This window comes from Pieris rapae, chromosome 12, assembly GCF_905147795.1.
Source record: "Pieris rapae chromosome 12, ilPieRapa1.1, whole genome shotgun sequence".
In the NCBI taxonomy this organism is placed as follows: Eukaryota; Metazoa; Arthropoda; class Insecta; order Lepidoptera; family Pieridae; genus Pieris; species Pieris rapae.
This window is the reverse complement of record NC_059520.1, coordinates 238177-264481: the sequence shown is the minus strand read 5'-3', so window position 1 is coordinate 264481 and position 26305 is coordinate 238177. Positions and strand designations below refer to the sequence as shown.

Below are 26305 nucleotides of genomic sequence, written 5' to 3'. Positions count from 1 at the left end.
ACGGCACGTTACATGGGGGGGTCAAGAATCTCCATAAATTGCGGGACTTAATACTTGAACGCTTAATATATAGGTTTGTTTGGGGTAAATAGTATTAAAAGATAAACTTCCAACTATATAATTTATTGACATTCAATACAAAACGTATGATGGGAATTACAATATTATTCAACACTTCACAGTTCAAAGTATCAAAACCGTGACCAAGAAAACAGTATTATGTCGCACACAAATAAATAGCGCAATACGTTACGATTACAAATAAATATGAGTATAAATGATAAATTATTTCTTAAACGTTAATTAATCGTATACCTAACAATGAAATGGCAACAAATTAAGTTAAAACTACTGAAAATACTTCTGAACGGTCAACAAAATAGTTATTTCTTTAGGGAACACTGTTTCTACCTTACATAAGACTTAATACGTTAATATTCTACGAAAATCTTCAACTAAGCACCATTCTATTCGATATCTGTTACTTGACTTAGCAAACAATACTTTCTGATAAATAGTTAAACTAAATCCGATCGTTGCACCACAGTAGGACATAAATACGTCATTTGTGCAGACACGCGTTTGTTTCATCTCGCGTTAAATAAATGGACAAATCCAGTCGCATAAAGGCACGTGAGTCAATTCTTAATGTTTCAGCAAATCAATTCGATAACTATCAATTAATTTCATTAGTGTATAATATAATGGTAATACGAATAAATATTTGGCGTAAGATATTATACATGTATAAAATTCATTGAATATATATGTTTGGCGATTAGAATACTAAAATTCCAATACGTTCATCGAACAACGTCCGCTTCGAGAATTAAACGCATCGAGGAAGCAAACGACTCGAAAATGATTATGAGATGACTTACCGACATTCATTCATTCATTCCTAATTTGTCACTAAAGAGATTTCAATGTGCATTAGTCTAAGTACTAACTATGAAATGCAAGCGACTTCTACCGTTGGCAAGATGTCCCTACGCTCGGAGTTCAGATCGACAATAGGAAACGGTGAATTACCTAGAAGAGATTCAAGAAGGACTAATAAATAAAACAGATGAGAAACGCTCAACTCGTCGTCAACGCCTCTCAGTCGCCTTTCTCAGAGCGTTCTGCACCGTCGCCTTCGCCTTGAGATGAGCCAGCGGGTCTGAAACATATCCACGTCACTCTAGCTGATGACAGGCTCCATATCTACAGAGATACGATAGACGCTACTAAGAGATACACGAGCGAAAGAAAGTAGTCCGTGTGTCAGGAATATTAAGTCTAACTACTTTGAAATCAAAGTCTCTAGGGGATATCAAAATATAATCTCTAATCCTAAAGCATTAGTGCTGTCAATTTAATACAAAGCAAGAAGCGTGCATCAAATTCATTATTTACGAAACAAATATTAATTACAATATACACACCTCGACGTGGAATCCTTGTCGGAGTCAGACTTTCGTGTCACTCTGATCGAGTATTTTCTATTACGGATTTTTTCAAGAATGTTTTCCGGGCTCGGTTCCTTTTCGCTCTCTTTCAATATTATGGCAGAGTTGAGTTGGGTCCTCTTAGGGCGATACGTGGCGTAGCTCCCGGGGGCGTACAGAGAGTTCGTCCTGTTATACTTGTGCGGTTCCTTCAGAAGGCTGAGGCCGAGATTGTCGGCGCCGTCCGAAGTCTCCAACAGGGATTTCGTTCTGGAATACCTATTCTGGCCGTAGGACGACGGTTGGTCGTAGTCGAGATAGCTTCGTGTTCCTGAATATTTTCTTAGGTCACTCCTGTCTAGAGATCTATACGTGTCTACTTTATCGTTGAGGCTGTCGTATCGTAAATTATTTCGAGGTAGGTCGGCGAGCGAGATTCTATAACGGTCGGTCGAAGGAGACGCGTCCGAAGACACGGAATAGCCGGGCGAAATGTCATATGTATTGGGGGAAGTGGGCGAAGCGTCGTATTTATCGGTCGAGTGCGAGTATATTCTAGCCACGGGATCGTATTCGAGGGCGCCGGGACCGACTAAGTTACTTTTTCTACGTTGTTTCTTTTCATTAAATCTAGAGTAAAAGCTTTTTCTGCGTATTCTGTCCCCGACATCTTCTTTCTCTGGGGTGGTCGAATCGTGACTTCGGATAGGATAAAGACTGCTGGGAGAGATGAGGTTTTTCTCTTTTATTTCAGCGCTATGATCAGATTTAACGTCGGAATTAGAATATATCGATCTACTTCTAGATCTACTTCTACTTGTGGTATCACCTAAGTCTAACTTGGCCATTCCTTCCGATATACAATCACCATTTGTTTCACTTTTTCCAACTTTACCTTTGTCCATTGACGTATCCATTATTTGAGGTTCTATCACAGGATTAGTAGGAACTATTTTCTTCACTCTAGGAAGTTTTGAAAAGTCCAACTTTAGGGTGCTACGAATGCTCTTCGTTTCCTCTTTCTTCGTTAACTTTTCATCATTATCAGTCGGAAGGGCGGTGCAACTATCGCTACTAGTCTTATTATATTTATTACTTTTACGACTCACTCCATTCAATAACAGAGACGATGGTCTTTGAGGTTTTTCAATATCACTTTCAATTTCTGCCGAAATATTTTGTTCCTCAATATTGTTTCGTGCATTTTCTGAATTAAGCTTCATCTGTTTTTCTTTCGGTTCAAATTTCTTAAATAATCCCAACACTTTAGAAACTGCCGTTTTATTCTGTGTACTAATTTGGTTTTCCAGTGCGGCCACATCTGTGACAGTTACAGCTCTCTTGATGAGATTCGATTCGGTGGGCGGTTCGACCGGAACGGAATGCTCCCTTTGTGTCCTTAGTTTACTAGTTTCTTTTTTACTAGCCTTTATTGAGCTATTTTGGCATGTTTTCTCTGGTGAGTTAGATTTTGAAGAAGTCAATTTTTCTAATTTGTGACCTATCGACTGTAGAACTGACTTTTTCTTAGTAACATTATTTTGTTTACTATCCTCGGGTGATTTATCTTTATGTTTCTTAGCGACAATTTTCTTATCATTAGATTTTTTGTCGTTTCCTAATTCAGCCTTTGACTTCGAAGATACTTTTTTAATTACTTTCTTTTTTATAACCTTCTTTTCTTCTTTTGACTCATCTTTCGGCATACTATTATCTCGAGTAAAACCATTACTTGAGATGTTATTTTTTATGGAATTGGCATAATTACGTTTTCGTAGAGCATCTGCACTGTCCACAATACTCTCATTTATTATATTTTGATCCACGGCTGAAGGCATTTCTCTCTGTGTGGAATTAACTACTTTATACTTTCTTAAGACAAGATTTGACGACCCATTCTCTACTTTCGTTTTATCTTCCCTAGCGTTAAGATTTTCATTTTGTGAGAAAACCTCTGATGAATTGCTCGTCGGGTTAGGTTTTGTTTTTCTTGGCAGTGTTATGTTAAAACTAACTTCTACATCAGTTTTTGCTTCCGGTGTAGGAGGAGGGTTCTCATTTAAGGTGGAACTTTTGCATTCGTCTTTCCTAATAGTGCGGTTGGAATTCGTTTTATTTAACAGATTCGTATTATTCGGGTAACTCTTAGGTCTTAATAATTTTGATTCCGTAGATGTAGTATTTTTATTCTCAGTTTCGATTTCTCTACTTGATTTTCTTTCACTTTCGGTTTTGTTAGTGTCGCATGTTTTGATGCTTTTAGCTGGATAACTTTTAGGTCGGACTATCCTTGTTTCTTGGTTGGACGAAGTTTCATTATTAATCCTAATATGTGAGTCTCGTGTTTCATTGCAGATATTTTTCGTTTTCAGTATAGTCGATGAATCAGCTGTGTTTTCCTTAATATTATCTAAACTGGGGAAAAAAGGCGTGGTTGATCTACTTCGATCTTTACCAATTAATACACTCGTAGGTGACATGCATTTGCGCGTTATATCCTCGCTTATACAACTCTGAGCGTCGTTTACATCAGTGGGGGTCGTCGATGCACCGTCCGAAGCCCTACTTCTCTTCTCCCTTATTTCCTTCAATATTTTTTGAGTTTCTAATTCTTTTTCTTTTTTGTGTTTAGTGTAAACACTTTCGTCAGGTGGTGATTCGAAGAAATCTGATCTGAGAAATCTGGAAATACGTTTGGTGGGTCGATCGCCGGATAATCTCAGGGAATGTCGTCTGAAATTTTGACCCGTTGTGTCAGCGTAAGCGGGCGGACCGTACGCAGCAATATAACTGGGGTCGGTGACTAGACTGCCTCCGTCCGACGCGTACGTGTCGTCTAAAGAAGTCGTTCTCTCGGAAAAATATTTACTCAGTAGAGGTCTATCGGTAGCGCCGCGGGACTCCGGGCGCGATCCGCTCGAGTCCCGCGGAGCCGCCATTTTAAATGTACAATTGCGGTCGACGAGAGGGGAAGTGGGAGACGCGAGTTCCCGCGACGCACTAGAACGTCGTCTCGAACGCGGCAGAGTGCAGAATTGGGAGGCTGAAGCTCGCGGGACTTCGTCGATTTCGGTTTCGGGAGGTTCTCGCGAATGTGCGTCGTCGTCGGCGGGAGCCTCTCGCGGGTCGTCCGCCGGCTCGGATCGGTCGGCGCCGAGAGAGAGCGTGCGTCGCAAGGAGCGAGCGGCGTGAGGCGGCAGATGCCGCAAGAGCTGCCGCTGCAGGCGCCGAGACAGCGCCGGCGTCAGGCCCGACAGGGCGCGCATCTCGCGCTCGGAGAACCGAATCGAGCTCAAGTCGAGGTCCGAGAGATCTAGCCCCGCGTCGCCTTCACGCTCGTCGTCGTCGCCGGTCCGCGCTTTGCCCTTCTTACTACTACCTGCAATGCAACAGGAAAACACACCATTTCGATCATGCGGAACGCTCGCGGGGACGCTATGCGTATTTACAGTGCTCTATTCCGATGCGACCCGTCACGTCGACTAGGGAAAAGATCAATTTTAAGGCCGGTTATGACGTTGGTTTTTATCGTTAAGTTTGTGTTAGGAGTTAATGAAAATCGAGTGAATTAAAAACCGGAAGTTAGGTCAAACAAAGCCATCGCAAACCAAGAACGAAAGTGATGCATTAAAATGTTGCTTTTGAATTTTGATTTTGCAAAAAAATGCATTCTCACAACAGCGATCTCAAGTCGGGTGCGGCCGTATCGCGAGAAGCGCAACACAAAACAAGAGTAAATAAAGGGACGAGTACCTATTCCTGCGTGTCGTCGGCGGCGGGTCGGCGGGCGCCGGTTCCGCCGTGGAGTGAAGTGGTCGGAGCATGCAGAGTAACGCGCAACCCCACTGCAACCACAAACCTCACTTCACTACGTCGAGCCGCTGCCCCCACTTCCCCCCGCTTCCCTCACTACGTGCCACCACATCCACTATCTACACATTTATCACGTACGCCGCACGTCTCGCGTGCAACGTACGCGGCGTCGAGTGCCTTGTGCGCTTCATGCAATTTACTACAAAAATCTAGAGCAACGCAACATTTTCCTGCTATTGTTAGCGGGTAGGAGAAAAGTCAATACCTGCACAGAGAATGCTATTTGAATACATTAAAACACTACGGTGCACAAATTGGTTAAATTCAACTGTTAAGGGTTTAAGTGAAACGCTGCTGCCCAACGAAACATGGCAACTCCGAGAATTGTAATGTTCCGCTGCGCCAAAATCGACGTTAATAAAAAACACTCAAAGGAAAACGCCACTAATATCGTAGATAGCCGTCGGTCTCGAGCTACAAAGTCATGAATGAATGATCGTTAATTGATTAAGAAGCCCGCCGTTGTCAAAATAGCCTCTAGTTGCGCCGATATATTTCGTTCAGTACTTCAACATTGAAGACATTAAATAAAAAAAAATCCTTTAAACCTTACGTATAAATTTCGAAAGAATACAGCCAAAGCGCGTGCTCACGTGCCATGAGAGGTGCACGGGTGAGACCTACGTGAAGCTTTAGGTATCGGCAGCGTTTTCCGGTGCTCAAGCGATGCACGGCTACCGAGGAGAATACTCACCGCGCGGTGTCTGACGCGACTTGTTGAACATGGACTCGAACGGCGACTGCATGTCTCGCGAACCCCAGCCTTCGCGCCTGCACAGACACAATGTGGACCCAAGTTAAACCGGATTATATAAGACCAGTATCAGCATCGAGGCAATTAATTTAAGGTAAAATTGATAATAATTGAGCTCCGAAAGTTTAACTTACGTCTCCGATACACTCCTTTTACTTTCCGTATACCTATGTGTGCTGCATGGAAACGTAAACGGCTTTTAATTCAAGGCATTTCGGTTAATTTAGAGCATACAATCCTAGACATGCCATTTTCATCGAATATTTTTCAAATATTTACTTAAAGTTTCACGAAAGCAAAAAAAAAGAAATTTTGTATTTCCTAGTACGAAATATAGTTTATGCAAAAGTATAATTTCAGCTTGTGTGTTCGTGTTGTCATCACATGTAGGCAATTTAATAAATCACACTTGCATTGGTCTGTTTTGATGTGAGGTGACCTGCTGAATAAGTCTATTGAACTGAATCGAATTCAGTTATGTATTACAAAAAATTAACTACATGTATTGTATTTTCTATAGTAAGTTAAAAAATATTGTATATAATAATTTTTTTTTACCTTTGAACCTTACACGATGTTATATGTATATTTGATAACACAATGTACATAACAAATGTACTTTAAATTTAATTGTATTATTAAGTGAATGTAATTAATAAACCTTATAGAAATAAAGTATTTTTTAACCGAATAAGGCGTTCATAATTACATATAAAATACTAGTCGATGCCCACGACTTCGTTTACATAGAATAAAGTTTATTTTAAGGTAAAAAAATATCTAATTGCTTTTCCATTTATGATATTATAAACTACCTTTAACTCAGCGCCATCTGTTAGAATTGTATCAAATAATAAACAAATGTTAATGTTATCGTAATTTTAGTAAGGATGCCTATTTTTTTTGAAAATGAAATATAGCCTATGTCACTCAGGAATGATGTAGCTTTCCAACAGTGAAAGAATTTTTCAAATCTGCCAAGTAGATTCGGAGCCTATTCAATTCATACAAACAAACAAAAAATCAAACCTTTCCTCTTTATAATATTAGTATAGACAATTTATGCAGTTGTTCATGTCGTTGAATTCGATACAATTTATAAACTATTTCAAGAACACTTACGCTCGTTAGTAAAAAAATTTTATTAGTATAATTATCGTTGTAACGTTAATAGGACATCGTATTTTATTGAATTTAAATGTCAAAAGTGATCTATTAAATCGGCCTGCTTATGTTACCACAATTGTACTCACATGAAATGCCTCCGCGGCAAATGAGGGCTGCATGCGAAAAATCACGATTAGTAGCTAATAGCTATATCACAAAACTTATAAGTAAGCAAATGTCACCTGCAATTATTATGAAATTAGTGCGTTTAAACGGAATTAGTCCAGGAAAACCTGTCTATCGATTAATCCAAAGGTTATTTCGTGGGTTACCTATTGAAGAACGGCGAATGCAGGTTGTTGAAGAGCGAGTGCGGATGTTGGGAGAAGCCCGGGCCTTCTTCGCCGTTTAACCGCTGAGTTAACGCGCGAACCTGGTAAAGAGCTTCGTATTCAGTACAACAACATCTTTATCATCTTGATCTGCAGTGCGTCAGATATGTTTGCCGACACCCGAGATGGTTGTAATACCATTATTCGGAGAGATCATGAATCCCTGCATCGTGGAACCTGCCCAATGGCAACCTAAATATGTTGATTATGAACACGTATAGTTTGAAACGTTGTTATCGCTGTCCATGTCCCATGTTTTGTTTGCTAAGAGCAACTGAGATGGAATTATTACAAGCTAACTAGTACTAACTTATTTTTTATGGGTTTGATTTGATAAATACATTTCTAACAATTTGATAGATTCGATAGTTGATTGACCAAAGATCCTATTAATTTCATTTTTAATTATTATTATTAAACCGATCTTTAAATTCATTTTAACTGTTTAAAATTTGTAAATATACCTTATTATCCACTATAAAGTGTTACACAATATTTAAAAGCATTACACAATGTTTAAAAAAAGCGCTCACTCTATGCAAAAGCGTGGAGAAGAGGTTTTCAGCTGTCAACAGATGGAAACCCTCGTCTTCCTCGTCCTCTTCGCCAGAGGACACGGATTCCGCTCGAGCCAAGCGGCTTGATCTGGAATTATAAGCAAAAGTCTATCATTAGACTAATTTAACGTACTAATACAAAATTAATAAAAATAAATCATCATCGCTACAACCTTTTTATGTTTAGTTATGTTAGGCTTCAAATTTAATTTGTCAATCTTTAGGCAAGTAAGTGACCTGTGCCTGACACACGCCATCAACTTTTTGTGTCTAAGGCAAATCAGTTTTCTTTACATTTCCAGCATTATACGTACGAGAGATGGATGAGAGTCGCACGTTAAAGTTACTAAGACAACAATGCTCTTTATACCAAAATAACACAAATATTACTTAGTATTAAGTTGCATTATCATTTCCTAGATTAAAACCTCACCTCAATCGATGCATATGTGTGTCATCTTCTTCTTCAGATTCACCGCCACTCACTAAACTGCTGTAAATTAAAAAATATATAATGATCAGTGTTAATAGTATGTATCAAGTAAAATACACTTTGAATGGGGAAGTGTAAAAGAAAGTCTACCTGATGCGCCGAGGTGTAAGCCGGGGCGGGTGAACCCTGGGCGAAGGCGACGCGTCGGGCTCGAGACTCCGTTGTCTGGGTGTGACGTACCCCTTGCCCTCCACCGCGATGGGTATAATGAACTCCCGAGCCGATTTCTTTATTGGCTCGCCCGTGCTAGGACTCGGCTCGCCCGTGCTAGGACTCGGCTCGCCCGTGCCCGTCGATTCCGTTGACGCCAGACGTCTTTAAAATAAATACTTATTTTTATTTGATTATAAATAAATTAATAGATTTAAATAAACTTTGTGTAGTCAAAATCATCTAGATAGATATCTGAAATGTTAAAAGTGCGTACACATTAACTGTTTCATACCTAAGTGGCGTATGCGTCGACCTGGGCGCGGGCTTGTGCGTGGGAACGTGCGCGTTCGCGGACGTAGACGTCGGAGACGTGGGACTCTCCTCCGGGGCCACGCTTATCGGTATTATGCGTTCCACCGACAGACCCCTGATGAGGAATATCGTTGAATTGACAGTCGTATGTTTATGATACGATTTACGGGGTTCAACCTGCGTTAAATGTTACCTGTTGCGGTGATCCTCCACCCGGTGGTGTGCCTCCGTTTTGAAGACCTTGGGAGAGGCGGAGGGCGGGGCCGCGGGGGGAGTGGACGGCGGAGACGCCAGCGACGTCACTCCGGCTGACGAGGACCTGCCGTAGGGCACGGGAGGCTTGCCTGGAAGACGCCATTCATTTATTCCTTCTAAAGGTGAATATTCATTAAACGAAAACGTTTAGCATTCAAGAAAGCCGGTTAAACGCTCACCCGTTCTGATAGCAGAGGAAATAATGTCTCTTGCGGCGCGTCGTCTGTTCTCTTCGCCGGCCCGTTCCTCCGCCAACTTCGCCATCGAACTCTGGAGACTCCTGATAAAGAAATAACATTATGAATGCGATGATTATGTGTAAATAACACTTCTGGAAAAGGTGTGGGTTGGATTTTAATAATTAAATTATATAATTGAATAATAATTTAATTATTTATGAGCGAACTGGAGTAAAATAAAAAATTTATGCATTTTCTAAATAATGAACTATATATCATATTCATTCATCACCTCCTGGCGTCCTGCAGCAAGACCGCAGGGTCGACCTGTGTGTGGTGAGTGGGTTCACTCTCTGTCTTCTTCACTCCACCCCGGTTCATTTGCGTTTGAGGCTCCTCGAACGGCACAGACTATTCAATAGTATGAAAAATAAAGGATTAGTAAGAGTAAATTGAATAAAACATTTCATTACAAAATGTTTACACTGAAATATTTTATAAATAATCATTAATTCAATTTTGTCCTGTCTAATCCTGGTGTTTATTTTGCTTCGATTGATTTTGATCAAAACAAAAATAAAATCATTTATTTGCTAAGAGAGTGGTACAATTAGATAGAAATGACAAATGTCATATTATACAAACATTTGAAATAATGTCATAATAATAGGTATGTTATTTAGAATTGGTGTCATATAAAGGGAGACTTAAAAATGATACTGAACATGTCAAAAAACTTGACAAGGATTAATATATGCATGCGGCTTCTTGAAATAGTGAATGATTCATTTTTTTATCCATCTGCTTTGCATCTTTTGCTTGATTAATTTAAAATACAAAAAAAAAAAAAAAAATTATAGGTATTCCATATTCTGACATTTTTATAAATATCGAGATAATATGGAAAAAACTATTCGTTCGTTAAAGAATTGAAAAATTTGAAAAATGTAAAGTGTTATATACCTTGAGACCGTAAAGTATATGAGAACTCACCGGCGACGGCTCGATGCCGATCTGCTGAAGCCTCACCGTCCCGTTGTCCAGGGGCTTGTTCATCTCCCGGTCCTCGCTCTGGGCTTTCGGCTTCGCGATCTTCGACACCACTGTGAGCATATATCATATATAAAAAAAAAATCAAATAATGTGCAATATTTTAGGCTCACTCATAATATATGCGTTCGTTCGAGTGTACACGTACCAGGTTTGGTGACGGTCCGTTTGACTTCCGGGGGAGTGGTGAGCGACGCTCGTCTCTCGAACTGCTCCTTGAAGCTGCCCACGTGACCTCCTGAAATAATTTAAGTTGAAGTAAGAAGGAGAGATGGGAAGAAATTGTCTGTGCCAAAAGTCGTTCTTTTGAATTGTTTTAGAAAAAACACCTTTTGTATGGCAATAATTTACCAAAATAATCAAAAGACTACTTGGTGTATTAATTTTATAAAAAATGTAATTCAATAAATTATTATTTGCTTGAAAAATTACAGTTGATATAAATTTAATAACATATGATATGACATGTACGATACAAACAGTATAAGAATTGACCAATTCATATGTATAGTCAATGTAAAATTCCTTTTGGTCCAAATTTGCGCGCCATTGTGTAGCAGAATATGAGAACTAACGATTGTAATTCAATTATTATTATCAATAATTAAACTGACCTATAGACAGCTTCTTGGGCTTGACGGGGGCGGAGGGGGCGGAGGGGGAGGCGGGTGCCGGCTGAGAAATGGACAAAGACGTCAACTTGTCTGCGGCGGCCGCCACGGACGGCTTGCCGTCTTCCACCTGCAATTCATTTCACTCGTAAGAGGCCACTCTCTATATTCTATAATCTAAAGCTAAAGATTACATACTTTAGATTCGTTTTGCTTCTCTGGGACGTCAACTTTGGAGATGGCTCTCTTAGTTTTGGGCTTTTCTTCTTTTATCTCTTCGTTTAGTGCATTTTTGATCTCTTCAGGGGGGGCTTGGCTCAACTCTACCGCGGCCGGAGTCGGAGATATCGTGATGGTGGCCGATGACTTCAGAGAGGGTCGAGGCATCTGGGAAATTATACAAGTGGTTTTTTATACTAGCTGCGCAAATTCTCGCTTTATTCGCATTAACTGTTGCAATTTTGTATTTAAATCACTTGGGCTAGTAAATAATTTCGAAATGCTATTGTCCATTTTCGCTTTTTGTAAATCTTTTTGTTTGTACGCGTATTTTGTTGACTCGCATGGCTTCCGTGAGGTTTATTTAAATAAATATCTTTCAAAAATACATATTTTTCAATTCCAGCCGTAGTTCACGAGATCCATCTCGAGACAGCTCCATAGATCGTTCCAATAGCTCTCAAAATAAAATAATTTTTCGCATTTTTGAAATATATTCACCATAACCATTAGCTTTTAAAAGCACTTTTGACTTACTTCAGCACTAGACCCATCTTGCGGCCCCGCATTGTCTTCATCGGGTACGCAAGCCTCTTCCGGCAGTGCGGGCGCACCTGCTATGCTTGCTGAACTAAATACAGTTTTTTTTGGTTAATATTTATTTGAAAGTCAAAGACATTTTGGGTCATTGAATCACAACGATATCAAGATTCAATTCAGACAATTAATCAATACCTGGCAACCCGTTCCCTCTTCCTCTGCAGGCCGGTGCCGGACATGGCGAGCTCCAACTTGCGTTTGTTGTCTGCGGCCGCCACTATCGTGCGCGTCGGGGAAGGCTTTATGGCGTCTTCGCCGCCCTCTGTAAACATTTTTATTTTGGATTTCGCAAATAATAAGACAGCTCGTATCACTAAAAAAGAATAAGAACAAAACAAGTTGTGCAGTCTTTTAAGACAAGTAAATAATACCTGCAACAAGTTCCAATATCCGTTTCTCAGCAGAATTGCTGGGCTCCACTGCCATAGAAGTGGAACTGGTGAGGTCAGTGCAGCTCTCTGTGGGACCACCCAGCTCGGATTGCTGCAAATAAATCACCAATTGCCATACCATAAATTGCCTCCAAATAAATAAATACTAATTTCTGATTATCTCTACTACCACCAATTCTTTTATAACTCGTGTTACAGATCCATTCGTACGCGCGTACGCGTACACGTACGTACCTCTGGAACAACCACGCTATTGGTGTTAGACGGAGCCGCAGGCGCTAACGACAGCAACAGGTCGAGTCGCACCGGAGTCTCAGCTGCCAAGGCCTCCGCTATCTCCAGACATGACGCTTCACAGCCCATGTTCACCCATCTAGAAATGTTACAGGAATTACTCACTTGACCTTTCTGTAAGACGTGGCCTAGAGAGGCGTGTTTGTTACCATATTAGTGATATTCTTTTGATGAAAAACAGTAACCATGGCAACAAAAACGGCAACTGTCTTTAGCCGACGTTATATAACAAAGTTGAAAACTTAGAAAGATTTTAAAGTTACAAAACTAAAAAATCTTGGAAAGACTTTTGTTGTTAGGAGATAAAAAAACCTTACGGATGGTCACAGATGTAAACGATGTCTGCTCTCTTCAAAGGGTCCACGGTGAGCATGTCGCGGATCAGAGGAGATGCAGCTGGAATATTTCAAGTAAGATAAATAATTTTAGCAACAAAACTTTTATAACTGTCGACATGAAGTTAGATTCCGGACCATTATATTTTTTTTTACAATTATAGGCAATTTATTAAATTAAAAACAAATCAAGGATTTTGAATAAAAATGCCTTACAAGACGGGTTCTTGGGCTCGTAGTAATCCCCGTTGCTGATCTGACGAACCAGCCTCTTGAAATTGGAGCCATCGAAGGGCATCGCCCCATACACCAGCGTGTACAGGAGTACGCCCAGGGACCAGCAGTCAACCTGGAGGTCAACAACAATGACTTTGTGAGGACATCATGTCAACGGTAACTATTTCAACATAATCCAATCCAGTAAATTCAATGAAGAGGACAGTTCAAGACCGAAGAAAGACTTACTTCGGGTCCGATGTACGGAGTGCCTTTGACGATTTCCGGCGACGCGTACAAAGGAGACCCGCAAAATGTCGCCAGCAGAGATGTCTCTTTGAACACGTTGGAAAGACCGAAGTCTGCGATCTGAAAATGGGATAAAAAATATATTGCTCTGCGTCATATGGTCTCATGGTATACTTAATATAATCTATAATCTCCTGTAGGAATTCGTCGTCAAAGGTGCTGGAGAAATCACTTATTATGCATACTCTATACGTCATATTTTTTAATAACGGGCAACGCAAACGGGCAGAAGTCTTCAAAAGTCGTATTGGTTTGAACTATTTTAATTCAGTGGGCAGCTGGATCCCAGAAAACCTGCTTTAAAAAGGCTCAGGAGGGTAGGATATGGGAAAATTAAATGTGGTAATGTCAGTTACCACATATTATATTTTGCATACATTTGCGACCTAAACAAGTTAATATAAATTTATTTATATTATATCATATTGAAACAATATGGGGACTATACCTTGGCACTACCAGTCTCGTCGAGTAAAACATTCTCTAATTTTAAATCCCTATGGCAGATTTTATGTATATGGCAATAGTATACAGCGGTTGCGATCTGTCGGAATAACCTGCAAATAACACATTTCCAATTTATTAAAACAGAAAATGGAGAAGTTTGCTATTAAAGTTTGGGGGATAATTTCGGAAGAATAAAAAGAGAGAGAGACATTGCAATCCCATTAATCAGAAAGGACTTAAGAGCGGGCACTAACCAAAATCACTCATAGTACATTTTATTTTATCTAAGTATCTGTGGCTTGAATTAAAAGCAATAAATATGTATTGACCCTACCCAGTCAATGGTTGACTCTCATTAAAATAATACAATACAATATAAATTCCTCGATACAAAAAATAGTAGAAAAACACCTATTTTTTATATTTATAAAACACCCACATTTGCATAATGTTGTTTGTCTGAAACCGTGGCGAGTATTGTGGAGCCAAAAATTAATTGAATAAAAGCACATTAGTTAACGAGTTTTTTTTAAATAAAAATTATTAGACGTTTACTTTATTTTTGTTTGTCCGTCACATCTCACGTGAAATTCGAGCATATAATTGTTTCACTAGTCACTACAGCGAGCGGGTGAAACCATGCATTTTGCTGGCCTAAATGCGCGCTCATAAAAAGAGAGAAAAACTTAAAGAAGAGTTACCTCCTGGCTTCGTCCTCTTCTAAAACTTTCTTTTGACTTAGATAATCATACAGTTCACCGCCCGAACAGTATTCCATTACTAAAATCATCTTTTCACTATTTTCAAATACTGCAACAAAAAAGAAGTTAAATTAACACATTACATACCTATTACGCGCTCGTATTTAATACATTATGTATTTGTATATATCTATAGCCATAAATAAAACTGTACACATTCATTTTCAAATGATGAAATAATCGGTTAGATATGGAACCATATATGTTAGTGTGAAATTATGTCAAATTTTAGTTTAAGTGACACAATATTAATTTTCCTGTTTGCCTCGAGAAAAAAAAATATCTCATCTGAATAAAAGTAAATCCCTTTCGTGTTAATAAGCTTACCTTAGATGGAATTTAATTACGTTAGCAAAACTGTATTTATGCAATGACATCTTTTTACTTGAGTTAAAAACCAATACAAAACCCCGTACCTTCATAAATGTGTACAATATTGGGATGCCTGACCGATGACATGATCTGCACCTCCCGTCGGATTCGTACCAAGTCCGCTTCGGTCTCGATTTTGCATTTCTTTATCGTCTTGATCGCCACTTCCTGTCCAGTCTTCTTGTTTATACCTAATTGGACTTTCCCGTAGGTGCCTTGGCCTAGCTTTCTTACTATGTCGAATCTGAAACGTGAACAACGTAGAATCACCATGCATCTAAATACGAACCGTGAAATCGATAGTAACGATTTGTAAACACAACGAAAGACAGCGTCGTGTTGGCAGAGATATTTTAAAATGTTCAATTATTGTTATTTTTTTGGTACTTTTTACTAGTCAACATATGAAACTCAAGGGACTAGAGATCCAAATTACCGAGAATACTAAATAACAAGTGTTAAAATAACCGCCAGGTGGCTCAAGGATATAGGAAATTAATTAAAATTCGTGATTTATTATTTCTATATTACTTAATGGTATGTATTAAAATAAAATACAATTAGTCACAAATTTTAATTTCGAAATGAAGTACATACGTTATCTTCTATGAGAGAGAACTTAAGCCAAGAAATTGTAAAATACAATTGACCGATTGTGCATGATATGTGTATACATATTTCAAAATATATGGGAGTAGAGTCCGGAGTTCAAAGTCTCGCATATTGCCAAGGTAGATGCTATTCCTTCATCTTTAAATTACCGAGAGGTTCAATTAATATTGATTTAATTCAGTTCAGATCGCAATATTTTTTTTCTAATTATCAAGAGTCGAATGTTTTGTATAACTAATTGCATTATAATATGTATACGTTTCTTCGCTAGAAAACTGTATTATGTATCTCATCTCGAATAAGTAATTACATAGTTATTATTTATCAAATATTCGGGTACAGTATAAAACCCAAGGTATACAAAGTTTGTAAAGTGATAAGTGGTAGAGCTGAACATGAATGAATTAAAACTCTACCTCTCTTTAACAAAAAATTTTTTAAGCATACTTAAAATTCGTAAAGTGCAATATATCTTCGTTATTGTTATAATTAGTCCTCAAAACAAGCAAATTGACAATTGATTCTTTCACAATAGCTGTTGGTGAATATTTTTTGATGTTCACAAACAAGCCATAACAATAAACATTGTGAGCACAATGACCTTTTGTAGTGACAAGTCGTCATTTATTTTAAAACACAGAAATATCGTAATTTTATTTTCTAGTCAATACTTTAATCTAACGACTAACGGCGAATCTGTAACTTAGGTCTAAAAAAAGCCATTCTTAAAAGTGCCCTTAGATATTTGCACTTTCTTATTACTTAGAAAGTCATTTAATTGAGTTCATAATTTAATCATTATATCATCTCATAGCGGAATACTTTCATTAATTAGTATTGTGTCATTTAAACACATGGGTGAAAAGTAGGATTTTTTTACAAATACGCGATTATTTTAATTATTTACAACAGTTCATCTATTCACGTTAAGTTTAAATAATGCTTCTATAAGCAATAGATTTATCATATACACACACATACAATAGAACAATACTAATTAATGACAAACCACTTTTAATTTTTCTACCTTGAAATACCGATTGCTTTCACTGGACACCGTCCAACCGTCAAGGCCACGAATGGAAATCTAAACTAGATACGACTTACGATACGAGTTTTAAAATCTACATCAATTTATCCTATATCAAGCAAACTTTTAATTATTTGCAACGGAATCAAATGCCTAAACTATATTTTGATAAAGTAATAACCCTTTAGCAAACAGATTGCGATAATAACAGAAATTGCTATTGAAATCAAACATCAATAAAACGTGACGTCACCAACAACCTTTACACCCACATAGTTCCGAAGAGCTGAGCGTAGGAGCATAAATCTATAGCCCAAAATGCGGTCACCGGCTGCGGCTCACAACAGCATATTCAATATTACTTTCAACCCAGTCCTTACTACTGTTAAACGCACCGAAAATATCCCCGTAGTTTGATAAAGTATTAGCCGACAAAACCTTGTTCAACATTTTTGACGTTTACTACTTCGTGATTTTTTTGCAGAGCAAATTAATACAAGGACTTCAAAATATTTTAATACTTAATTATTTATTGACTGCAAATCGCCAGACACAAAAAATGCATTTTTAATACATTTATTTGTAAATCATAATGCATCATCAAACAAAACAAACGAACTTTAACTTAAACGTATATAAAAGATAATACTACAACAATATGACGCACTAATTATATTAATTTAATATAAGTACACGTAATCAACTTGCCACATATGTCGGTATGTGCCTATAATAATATAGCTAATAAGTCTTTGATAAGGCCTTTGAAGCCTTCCAAACACTGCGTAAGGCATTGAGATAAGATTATTTTATTACATGTTTAAGTTAGAGGTTATTTAATTTTATACTTTTATCCAAGAAAGTCATCAACGTACTTGGGTTTATTTTGAAATATAATCTGTGTCATAATATTTATTAAAGGTCAATAGATACCGTTGAAATATGAGAAGCAAGAAAACAGAGAGGTTCACCAGAAGGTTATTTCCATCTGGTAGATAAAAGCAAAAAAGTAGTGAGACTTATCGAGAGCGGCCTTATTCGAATCAAGGATTTCACAGGCTCATTGCCGGCGTCGAAAGTTGATTATACATATAAAATAACCACGACTAGGTCTATAGCAAATGGCTGTCATCAAATCCTTTATTCTTTCTAAAGATAAAAGTTAAACGATACAGATGGATCTAATTAATTAAAAACCAAATGAAAACTAAAACCATACAAAATAAGAAAGATAATCTATTTATATTTTATATATATCAGAACAATTGCTATTAGTCGTTACAGTTACGGTAATATTTATAGTCATGTCTTAGCGCTAATGGTAGTTTCAGACCAAACAAGTTGAAAATATTTTCATTCAATTGGAACTCTATTAAATAAAAAATAAGCAATGTCAGTGGCGCTCAAACCTTTTTTAAGTCTGGGCCTCAGATTCAAAATCAATTATATTTCATTAACCTTTATCAATCAAATAGGCACTTTGGTTATCAGCCTCTTGTGTTTGACACACATCGTGGAATTCTTGGGTCTAAGGCGAGCTGGTTTTATCACGATGTTTTCCTTCACTCGATGAAGTGGGATCGAACCTAATCCACTTGGATGCTAGTCGTACGCTGAAGCCACTAGGCCAGCAGTGCTCCATTAAACTGTTTTTTTCATTTGTGAAATTGCTGTATTTACCTTTGCTTCAACCGTAGCCGATGGTCGTGCAGCCTGACGTCGCCGGTGTTCTCTATGCCGTCCATTATGTTGGCCGTACGTTTATTCTCGCCCACCACCATTTTGCCTGAAATCAGTAAATCACATTAATAAATTATACACTATATCAAGTACATATGCATAACACTATAATTCTACACATCTGTTTACCCTTTGAAGAAGTGGAATGGATAATATGCGAGCTATACCGGTAACCAAAATTAACATTGATTGCGTGTAAAGTAGGAAATCCCATTTATTATTACAATAAAATATGTTACTAAGGGCCTGTTTCACAATGTCCGGATAAGTTCCAAATAAGCTATTTATGACTTATTGGTAGGATAAATAGTATTTTTCCGTTTCACGACTGTCAGATAGCGCTATACGTCATGAAATTTAAAGTATCTTATTTGGAACTTTTATCTTTCGAATAATTTATGTGTTGCATAGCTATTTGGCACTTTATCCATACATTGTGAAACAGGCCCTAATAGTAATAGTAATAGCATATAGTAACTTACTATGGCCTAAGTCATTTAATAGTGTAGTTGGGTTTTGCAATGTTAATTATTTTACCAGAAATGAGATGACTAACTACGCTTCCAGAGATTACTACAAACAAAATAGCTCATACAATCTTTATTTAAAGATATCAAATTTAAAAGTTTAATAATCAAACAGCAGCTATAATATGTTATACTATTTAATATATTTAGTAGTAGTACGTAAAACATCTAATCAAAATGTTATTTTCTTCGGGTTTCAAAATTATAGTCAAAGTCATAAAAACTGAATAAAATATCCTGGCAACGCCCACAAGCTTACGTGACAAAAATACTCGCCGCGTAAGCTCACTTTCTCAATGATGCAAACTTTTCGGTAATTCTGTACAATACCGAGAAATCGTTACTGCACTTCTAAGAAACACTTTGACCAATTAAAATCAAGGTTTTTTTCGTTCTGTGATTTCACTTTCTTCTAAACACACTATTCTATCAGACAAATCTGGAGTAACGTATTGGCTATATTAGCGGAAGAACAATATAATTTATATATATAATTTATTCTATATAGAGAATTGAAAAAATTGGACAAGAACGGAATTTAAATTAGAAAATACACTACTACTACTAAACAAAAACTATGTGTGGGATAACTAGGGCCTTACAAATGTTCTCATAGTATTGAGGCAAAAGGATACACACATAATCTCTCCTTACCCCTCTTATAAGTAAGAGGTAAGAGAGTAATTAGCCAAAAACACTTAAAGAGTAAACCCCTGTTGTTCTGCGCTAGCTTTTGTCGCTTCAAACTTGTCGACACGTTTCTAAAATGATTCAAAAGCCTTGCTCACTTTTCATGAAAATAAGGGATTTCAGAACCATGGGTACCATGGAACCATGGGGTTTTCATTTATATTTTAATAAACATGAAACTCATTAAGTAAATACAATATTTTTATTTAAAGTTGCAAACAAGCTTTGGCTAATGACATTACATTACTGCCCACAGGGATCCCAACTAATTTAATTTATTATGACCACTCTTTAAAATTGTTAGGATTTCTCACTTTTTTAAGTATTTTATAAATACGAAACTGATATAAGTAATACTACTTCAGGAAGATTGAAAGCCTAGTTTGTAACAAATTGCAAAAACTGTTATAATTTTTAAAGATAGTATATTAACCAAATAATAATTGAACTGGTCGCTAAGAAACATTACAAAATCGCTCAAGTAACGTGAAAGTTAAATAGAAATTTCATAAATAGTTAAACGTCTGAGTGTCGCGTAATTTGACAAAGTTTTAAAAATGAAATAATACTTGGTGATAAATTGTAAGAGCTAAGATCTGTAGAAATACTTATCGCTGAAATAGAACAGATGAGTTCGAGACAGTCGTACACCACCACCCACTCGTCTTAAAACGAGGCATTACAATTAACATAGAAACATCGCACGGAACAAAAGATAAATCAAACACAAAGCTCGGGAGTTCAAAAAACAATGTATGCCAAAAAAACTTTTGTAGTTCGACTTCACGTTTCAAAAAATAAAAAAATATTGCAAATTTATTGTTTTAAGAATTATTTTAAATAACAGGTATAGCGTAAATATATTATAATTCTGTATTTTCACAGATTTAAGACCAACCAGGTTTATCTGTTTCCCATTATTGTTGGCGATATTGAATTTCGCCAATTATTAAGTTCATTCTTTTTAGGTTAAATTATTGTAATAACTTACGTAGACTATTTTATCGGTATACTAGGCTTAGTATTCTACTTTATCGGTGTTGTTTACATTATGTTTGGCACAATTGAGTCCGCGCGTGGTAAGTGCCCATTAAAACAATGCGGAACCGGAACGGACTACTTGACACATGATACATAATAATAGAGACATTATCAAGTGGAAAACCACAATTATAAAGAAATTTCACTATAAAACGTATGAGTGTAGCTAAAATATAGTTTGATAACGTTTTTATTTGTCTGCTACATACCACAGTGCAAATTTTGCGTTATTAAAAAAACATATATATATACCTATGTACTGAAGACTATATTTAAAGAGAGCAACTACTACAAACTACATTTATACCGTTAGTAAATATGTGATGAGTGTTATATGTGATAAAAAATGCATATGTAAAATATATTCCTTTTTAAATTACAAACAAAATCAAACATAAACAAATTTATAACAGACAAGTTTTTAAATATAAAACATTTAATGTTACGTCAACAATAATCTTCCATCCACTCTGGTTATTTATTAGAAGTATGCTTTTATAAATACAACAACCATTTTTAAACCGTGTCACAGTGAACACGTCATGAATCATACAATTATTTTTTTCCTTAACACTGCTATTTTCGTCTTCGGTCTTCTTTAAAATTTCAGGCCACTTTAAAATAGTTTTACAATGGGTTAAGCCGTTTTATAAAGTTCTTTACTTGTAACAAGAACTCAATGCGGACAAGATTCATCCAAAAGGAAATAGAACAAACAAAATGTAATAAATAGAAATTATCTTTAGATAAGCCGAGACTTCAGCACAAACTTTACGAAAGTTGTGAAGCACTCGTAGACGTCAATACAAATATTTCAGTTTTGGCCTTAACGTATTGACTCGCCATTCAGTTTCTATCGTTAACACGCGTATTCCATTCGAACGATTCATGTTTGGGCTAACGTTCAAAATATGCCTCAAGAACGCTTATTAATTTTCTTGATTAAATATTTTCTACACGCTAAGTCCGCAGGACGCAGGACTGATTTCTTCCTATTGAAGAAATAAAACGATCGTAGAAAAATACAAAGTCTGTAGTCATCCGAGTATAGCATCAGTAATAAAACGTAATGTTTTAAAGCGGAACTAGGACGCTCGGTAAACCACGCATTAGATTTTACATAAAATGTTTTCGCTGCAACGTACAATATCCATAAGTGTATTCCGTGTTATAATATCGCACTGACTGATATTATCCTGTTGCATGAACATTAAGGCAAGGTTACGAAGTACCAAAAGTACTCAACAAAATAATTTTTTTGCCTACTTTAGCTTATAGGTCAGATAGGATTAAGTAGTATGGTCTTCACAGCGCACCTACGTATCTTGGTAAGGGCCGTCAATGTCGATTAGGCTAGCTGATGGCATTGGTGTTGCATGAACGGTGACGTCCAGAAAAATGCGGAGCAAGTAGCCAATTAACATGCGGCATCGTGAGGCCGGCGTCTCGGCGCCGCTATAAATATCCACAAACACTACCACAGCCGCAACGCCGCCGTATCGTAGAAAATGCAAAACATAAATCAGGGTATCCAACAGGGTGACATCACGAACTGATACAATGGATCGTTAAATTTTATTATCGATATCCGAAATTGGATTGCACCAGACCTTAGAATGGATTTCGTGTTCGCTGTTTAAGATCAGTGTTGTAGGGAAAATTTTAGCAACGTGTGACTGTTAGAAATGTAGGTGAATACGTAAATCATGAGGTCAGTGAGTTAGGTCGCATCCCGGAAGCACAAGTGGTTCGTGAAGCGTCATCAGAGGTGCGCGAGATGCCGCTAGTGATCGCGCTATTTTTGTCTAGTCACCAGTTGAATAACCTCGATCAACTATTCGCACTTACTTCGCTCACAATACCTTCTACTTACACAAACCTCCAATATAATTTATTGTGGTTGGCTTTGAGACACTACTGGGTAGGGGATCTATTGACGACTTATACTACTTACGAAATATAAAATATATTTAATAATCCTTGCGAATAAGAACTCGTTTTCGTTATAATATAATATACCATACGGCAGCATCTCACCATTACTTGATGGTCAAAACGCCTATTATAATATTAAAAGTTAATATTTTTCGTCTATCGATTAACAGACACAACCGAGTCATCACGCATAATTGAACTTATATTACGTTTTGGTATGTATGTTTTGTCATAAAAGTTTATAATTTGGCAAGAGTCTACAACATGGGCCGATGGATGTAACAAAAATAGAGTACATAATTCCATGCTGACTCAAAAGCTTTAACGTAAATCATTACACTATCGGGAGTCTTTATACTTCTTTTGATATTTTATTAAAAATAGAAATAGGAATAAAGATACAGGAACTTAGCCAAAAAAAATCAAGTAACAGCAATATTGAGTGTATTGAATTCCATTTTATCAATCCCGTGACGATTCTGCATACATTGGAAACAGGCCAGATCAACAAGTTCATAATAATGAAAATATTTATACCACTTGTACACAATCAATTCACGTATAATTTGACTTAAAAGATCCAAGAAAATCCTTCTTCATCTTGCTTTACATAACTTTAACCAAGGTAAGGGTTTAGAAAAATGCCAAAACTATGTTAAAAATATAAATTTAAATTATGCACATAGAAAGAAACAATTGTGAGCTGCCATCATATGTAGGCACATGAACCAAATGGTCAGATTTGAGAACATTATAACAACTAACACTGTAGTATAGTATATGTATAGTGTACTATAACATCTGACTTCTGACTTGAATCAAAGTTTTTTTCAAACCAATCATCTATTTAACAAAACCTCCCAAAAAGTATAAATGTATACATACTGTGAGACACTATCATTGTCTGGTAAGAAGATTAACAATGAACATTTGTTATGCATATAATATAAATGGTATAGTCATTAATATTTCAGTTAAATGGTTAAAACAATTTCCCTATCATATTAGTTGTCAGCAAGCATACTCTTAAGATGACAGACATAAAGCACTTTGCCAAGAACCAGGCTGATGACACTAATCAATATATTTTATCTTCAATTAAATTAATTAGATTTAATGCGAAATATCTGTGCTTGTGTAGCCAAATTCACATTACAAGGATCGTCATGCTCACTTAAATGTCATTCCATGCGTTGGGTTGTCTCTCTCCCTAAAATATGGCGAGGGGGCGACGGCTGGCCATGTGTCATACTCCTGAACAGGTGCTACTTGTGGTGACTGGTCTTACTTCGTGTATGTGGTGATATTAGTTGTTTCTACTATGTATTTGCATGTTGTTCACACGAGGTTGTAGGTGCTCCTATTTCACCATGCTAATAGAGGGCAAATCTTTGTTTAATTTATTTTATTATTCTTTATTACTCAAAATGTCATATGAAACATGGTGTAATGGTTGCAGCTCCTTACGAACGTTGTGTAAAAGAAAAAAACTTGGCGATTAAAAAGAGTGGCGGAGAGTTTATTGCCAGTTCTCCCCTTCCGTTCCACACCCTTGATTTTAGAACTGGCAGTAAACGTAACTTTTTTGTTGTTCTTAAGTGTACACCTACATGAATAAATTATATTTGATTTGTTTTCTGATCTTTAGAACCCCTGCAGTAAATTAAAAATTAATAATACTTGAAAGAAACAACTTTAATAAAAAAGGCTAAGATCTTACGGATTTCCTTAAATGTTTAAATTTTTAAAATCCCTTATCCATTATTGTAAATAAAAATCATTCAAGCTTTGTAAATGACAATCACTTGTTCAATTTTAAATTGAATTGATACAATTCACGCAGCAAAGAAATAAAAAAATTTAATTCAATACAATATTGATATTTAATATATTATATAATATTATAACTTATGAAAATACATATTTATAAAGCTAGATTTAGCAGTAAAAAATTAAAAGATAAAATGATTTGCTCACATTCTGAATATAAGTACATATTATGAAAATATGCAAAAACTGTAATGACCAATTTTTACTGTTATATTTAGAATTTAACACACATTAGCTTATATTCAAGGTCAGTGATAGTTTTGAGGTGGCTTGTCTAACATAATAATAGTAATAATTGTTTGGGCATAATCAATTTTTTATTCAACATACTTTATATAAAATTCAAGAAATTACAAAAACTGTGTAAAATAATAACTAATCCATATCCATTTACTAAACTACAATATTGTTTATATTGATTTTACATAGACAAAGTTAAATTAAGGTTTTAAATATCAAAATAAAAATAGTACCCGCTTCAAAACATATCATGCATATTAAACATTAAATACTTTTAAACCTGAATAACAAGGAAAATAATTAAATAGATTGTATAACCTTTTTTCCCCACACATTTTGTGTACTGATTAATATGTTTAGATGAATCAGAATTCAGTACTCTACAAGTTTACTTGAAGTAGTTGTACTTGATACACTATGCTTATGCTGATGTAATGAAACTAAAGCTACACTTCGAGAAAATAATGATAAGTTCTGAACCATGCCTAATCGCAAGGTACGAAAAGTTCACCAACCTTTAAGATTATCTGACTAAGAGTAAACGATAGTGCGCTTTTAAAATCCACTTACATTTTCAGCAAGGATATTTTAAATTTATTGAAATATATGAGAAATAATATATTCACAAGGAATATTTTTAGCGTAGGAGGATTAAATACCTTTATTTTGTGTAATCCAATATCCTAGGAAAGCAGAGAGTTCTCCAATTTACACACCAGTATCACTGTCAATAATGTAAAATTCACTATCACAAAGAAACACTACACAATATTTCACTTAATATTAATAAATTTTGTGAAAATATCACATAATGCGCCATTTTCACATTAAATCCGATGGACAGCCGTCGACACTCGCTGCCATCTTTTTTGTCAAATATCTAAAAACTAAATATAGCGCTACATACGAACTCTGGTGTTATTTTTAGAAATTAAAAGGATGTGTCAGTACAAAGTATACTAGTGCCATCTACATAAACATCTTTCAATTCTCCTTGTGCCAATAGAGGGCGCTTGAAAGAGTAAACGCAAATCAGAATATACACACAATATATGTAGGTGGCGGTTTAAGTAATTAACCATAGTCCTTTGAGTACAAGGCAATTCGATTCGTAGTAGATTTTCGCGTAAATAATGAAGAAATATGACATCCTAAGTAACGACAACGTGACTTATTGGAATGAACATTTTTTGCATTCATTTTATGATTAGCCAAAAAAATACTAAGAAAATATTTTTACCTTATAAGACCTATATCACATCAAAGGAACACGACTCGAAAAAGGGGTAAATGATCAATGGTTTAAAATGTTTGGTTTCTGACAACAATCTGAATGACCAATACCTACGTAATAGATGCGTCACATTCATTTGCGCCTCTTGTTAACGATCGGAGAAAGTGCTTGTGCAATGATGCAAACCGCGACACCGACGCCCAACTGTTAATATAAGACTTCAATATTGCACTTTTGTTTTCAAGGATCTTAATAAACAAAATGTTTTTGTAGTTTCAGTCTCTCTGTAATGCGATTGCGATTTTAAATGCGTAG

The 26305-nt window shown here is 36.4% G+C and overlaps 1 protein-coding gene across 11 annotated transcripts; it reads right to left on the bottom strand.

Annotated features, from left to right (window-relative positions):
- Positions 1–107: 107 nt before the first annotated feature.
- LOC110995887 (NUAK family SNF1-like kinase 1) lies at positions 108–25627 on the bottom strand. Of its 11 annotated transcripts, none has more exons than XM_045630252.1 (28): positions 25416–25627; positions 18434–18539; positions 15156–15355; positions 14680–14788; positions 13980–14088; positions 13472–13591; positions 13223–13355; positions 12989–13067; positions 12612–12750; positions 12357–12468; positions 12121–12247; positions 11923–12016; positions 11365–11553; positions 11170–11296; positions 10704–10793; positions 10499–10608; positions 9798–9916; positions 9506–9606; positions 9265–9415; positions 9052–9186; positions 8697–8921; positions 8547–8606; positions 8090–8201; positions 7497–7597; positions 7311–7337; positions 5998–6074; positions 5184–5275; positions 108–1162 (listed from the first exon to the last, which is right to left on the bottom strand). In XM_045630252.1, the coding sequence occupies exons 2-27, from the start codon at positions 18532–18534 to the stop codon at positions 5184–5186; spliced, it is 3039 nt and encodes a 1012-aa protein (XP_045486208.1). In that variant the 5' UTR covers positions 18535–18539; positions 25416–25627; the 3' UTR covers positions 108–1162. The 11 variants fall into 11 exon arrangements, with proteins under 11 accessions (XP_045486208.1, XP_022118971.2, XP_045486209.1 ...); XM_022263279.2 differs by lacking the exon at positions 5184–5275 and adding an exon at positions 1428–4809; XM_045630251.1 differs by lacking the exon at positions 108–1162 and adding an exon at positions 4669–4809.
- Positions 25628–26305: the final 678 nt, after the last annotated feature.

Excerpts from the sequence above, each read along its gene's own strand:
- LOC110995887 (XM_022263279.2), bottom strand. The coding sequence starts at position 18,534 with ATGGTGGTGGGCGAGAATAAACGTACGGCCAACATAATGGACGGCATA. Across the intron at positions 10,609-10,703 it reads ACGGACCGTCACCAAACCTG|TGGTGTCGAAGATCGCGAAG; the intron begins GTACGTGTACAC and ends ATATGCTCACAG. Across the intron at positions 6,075-7,310 it reads TTGCCGCGGAGGCATTTCAT|GCGCGAAGGCTGGGGTTCGC; the intron begins GTGAGTACAATT and ends GTGTCTGTGCAG.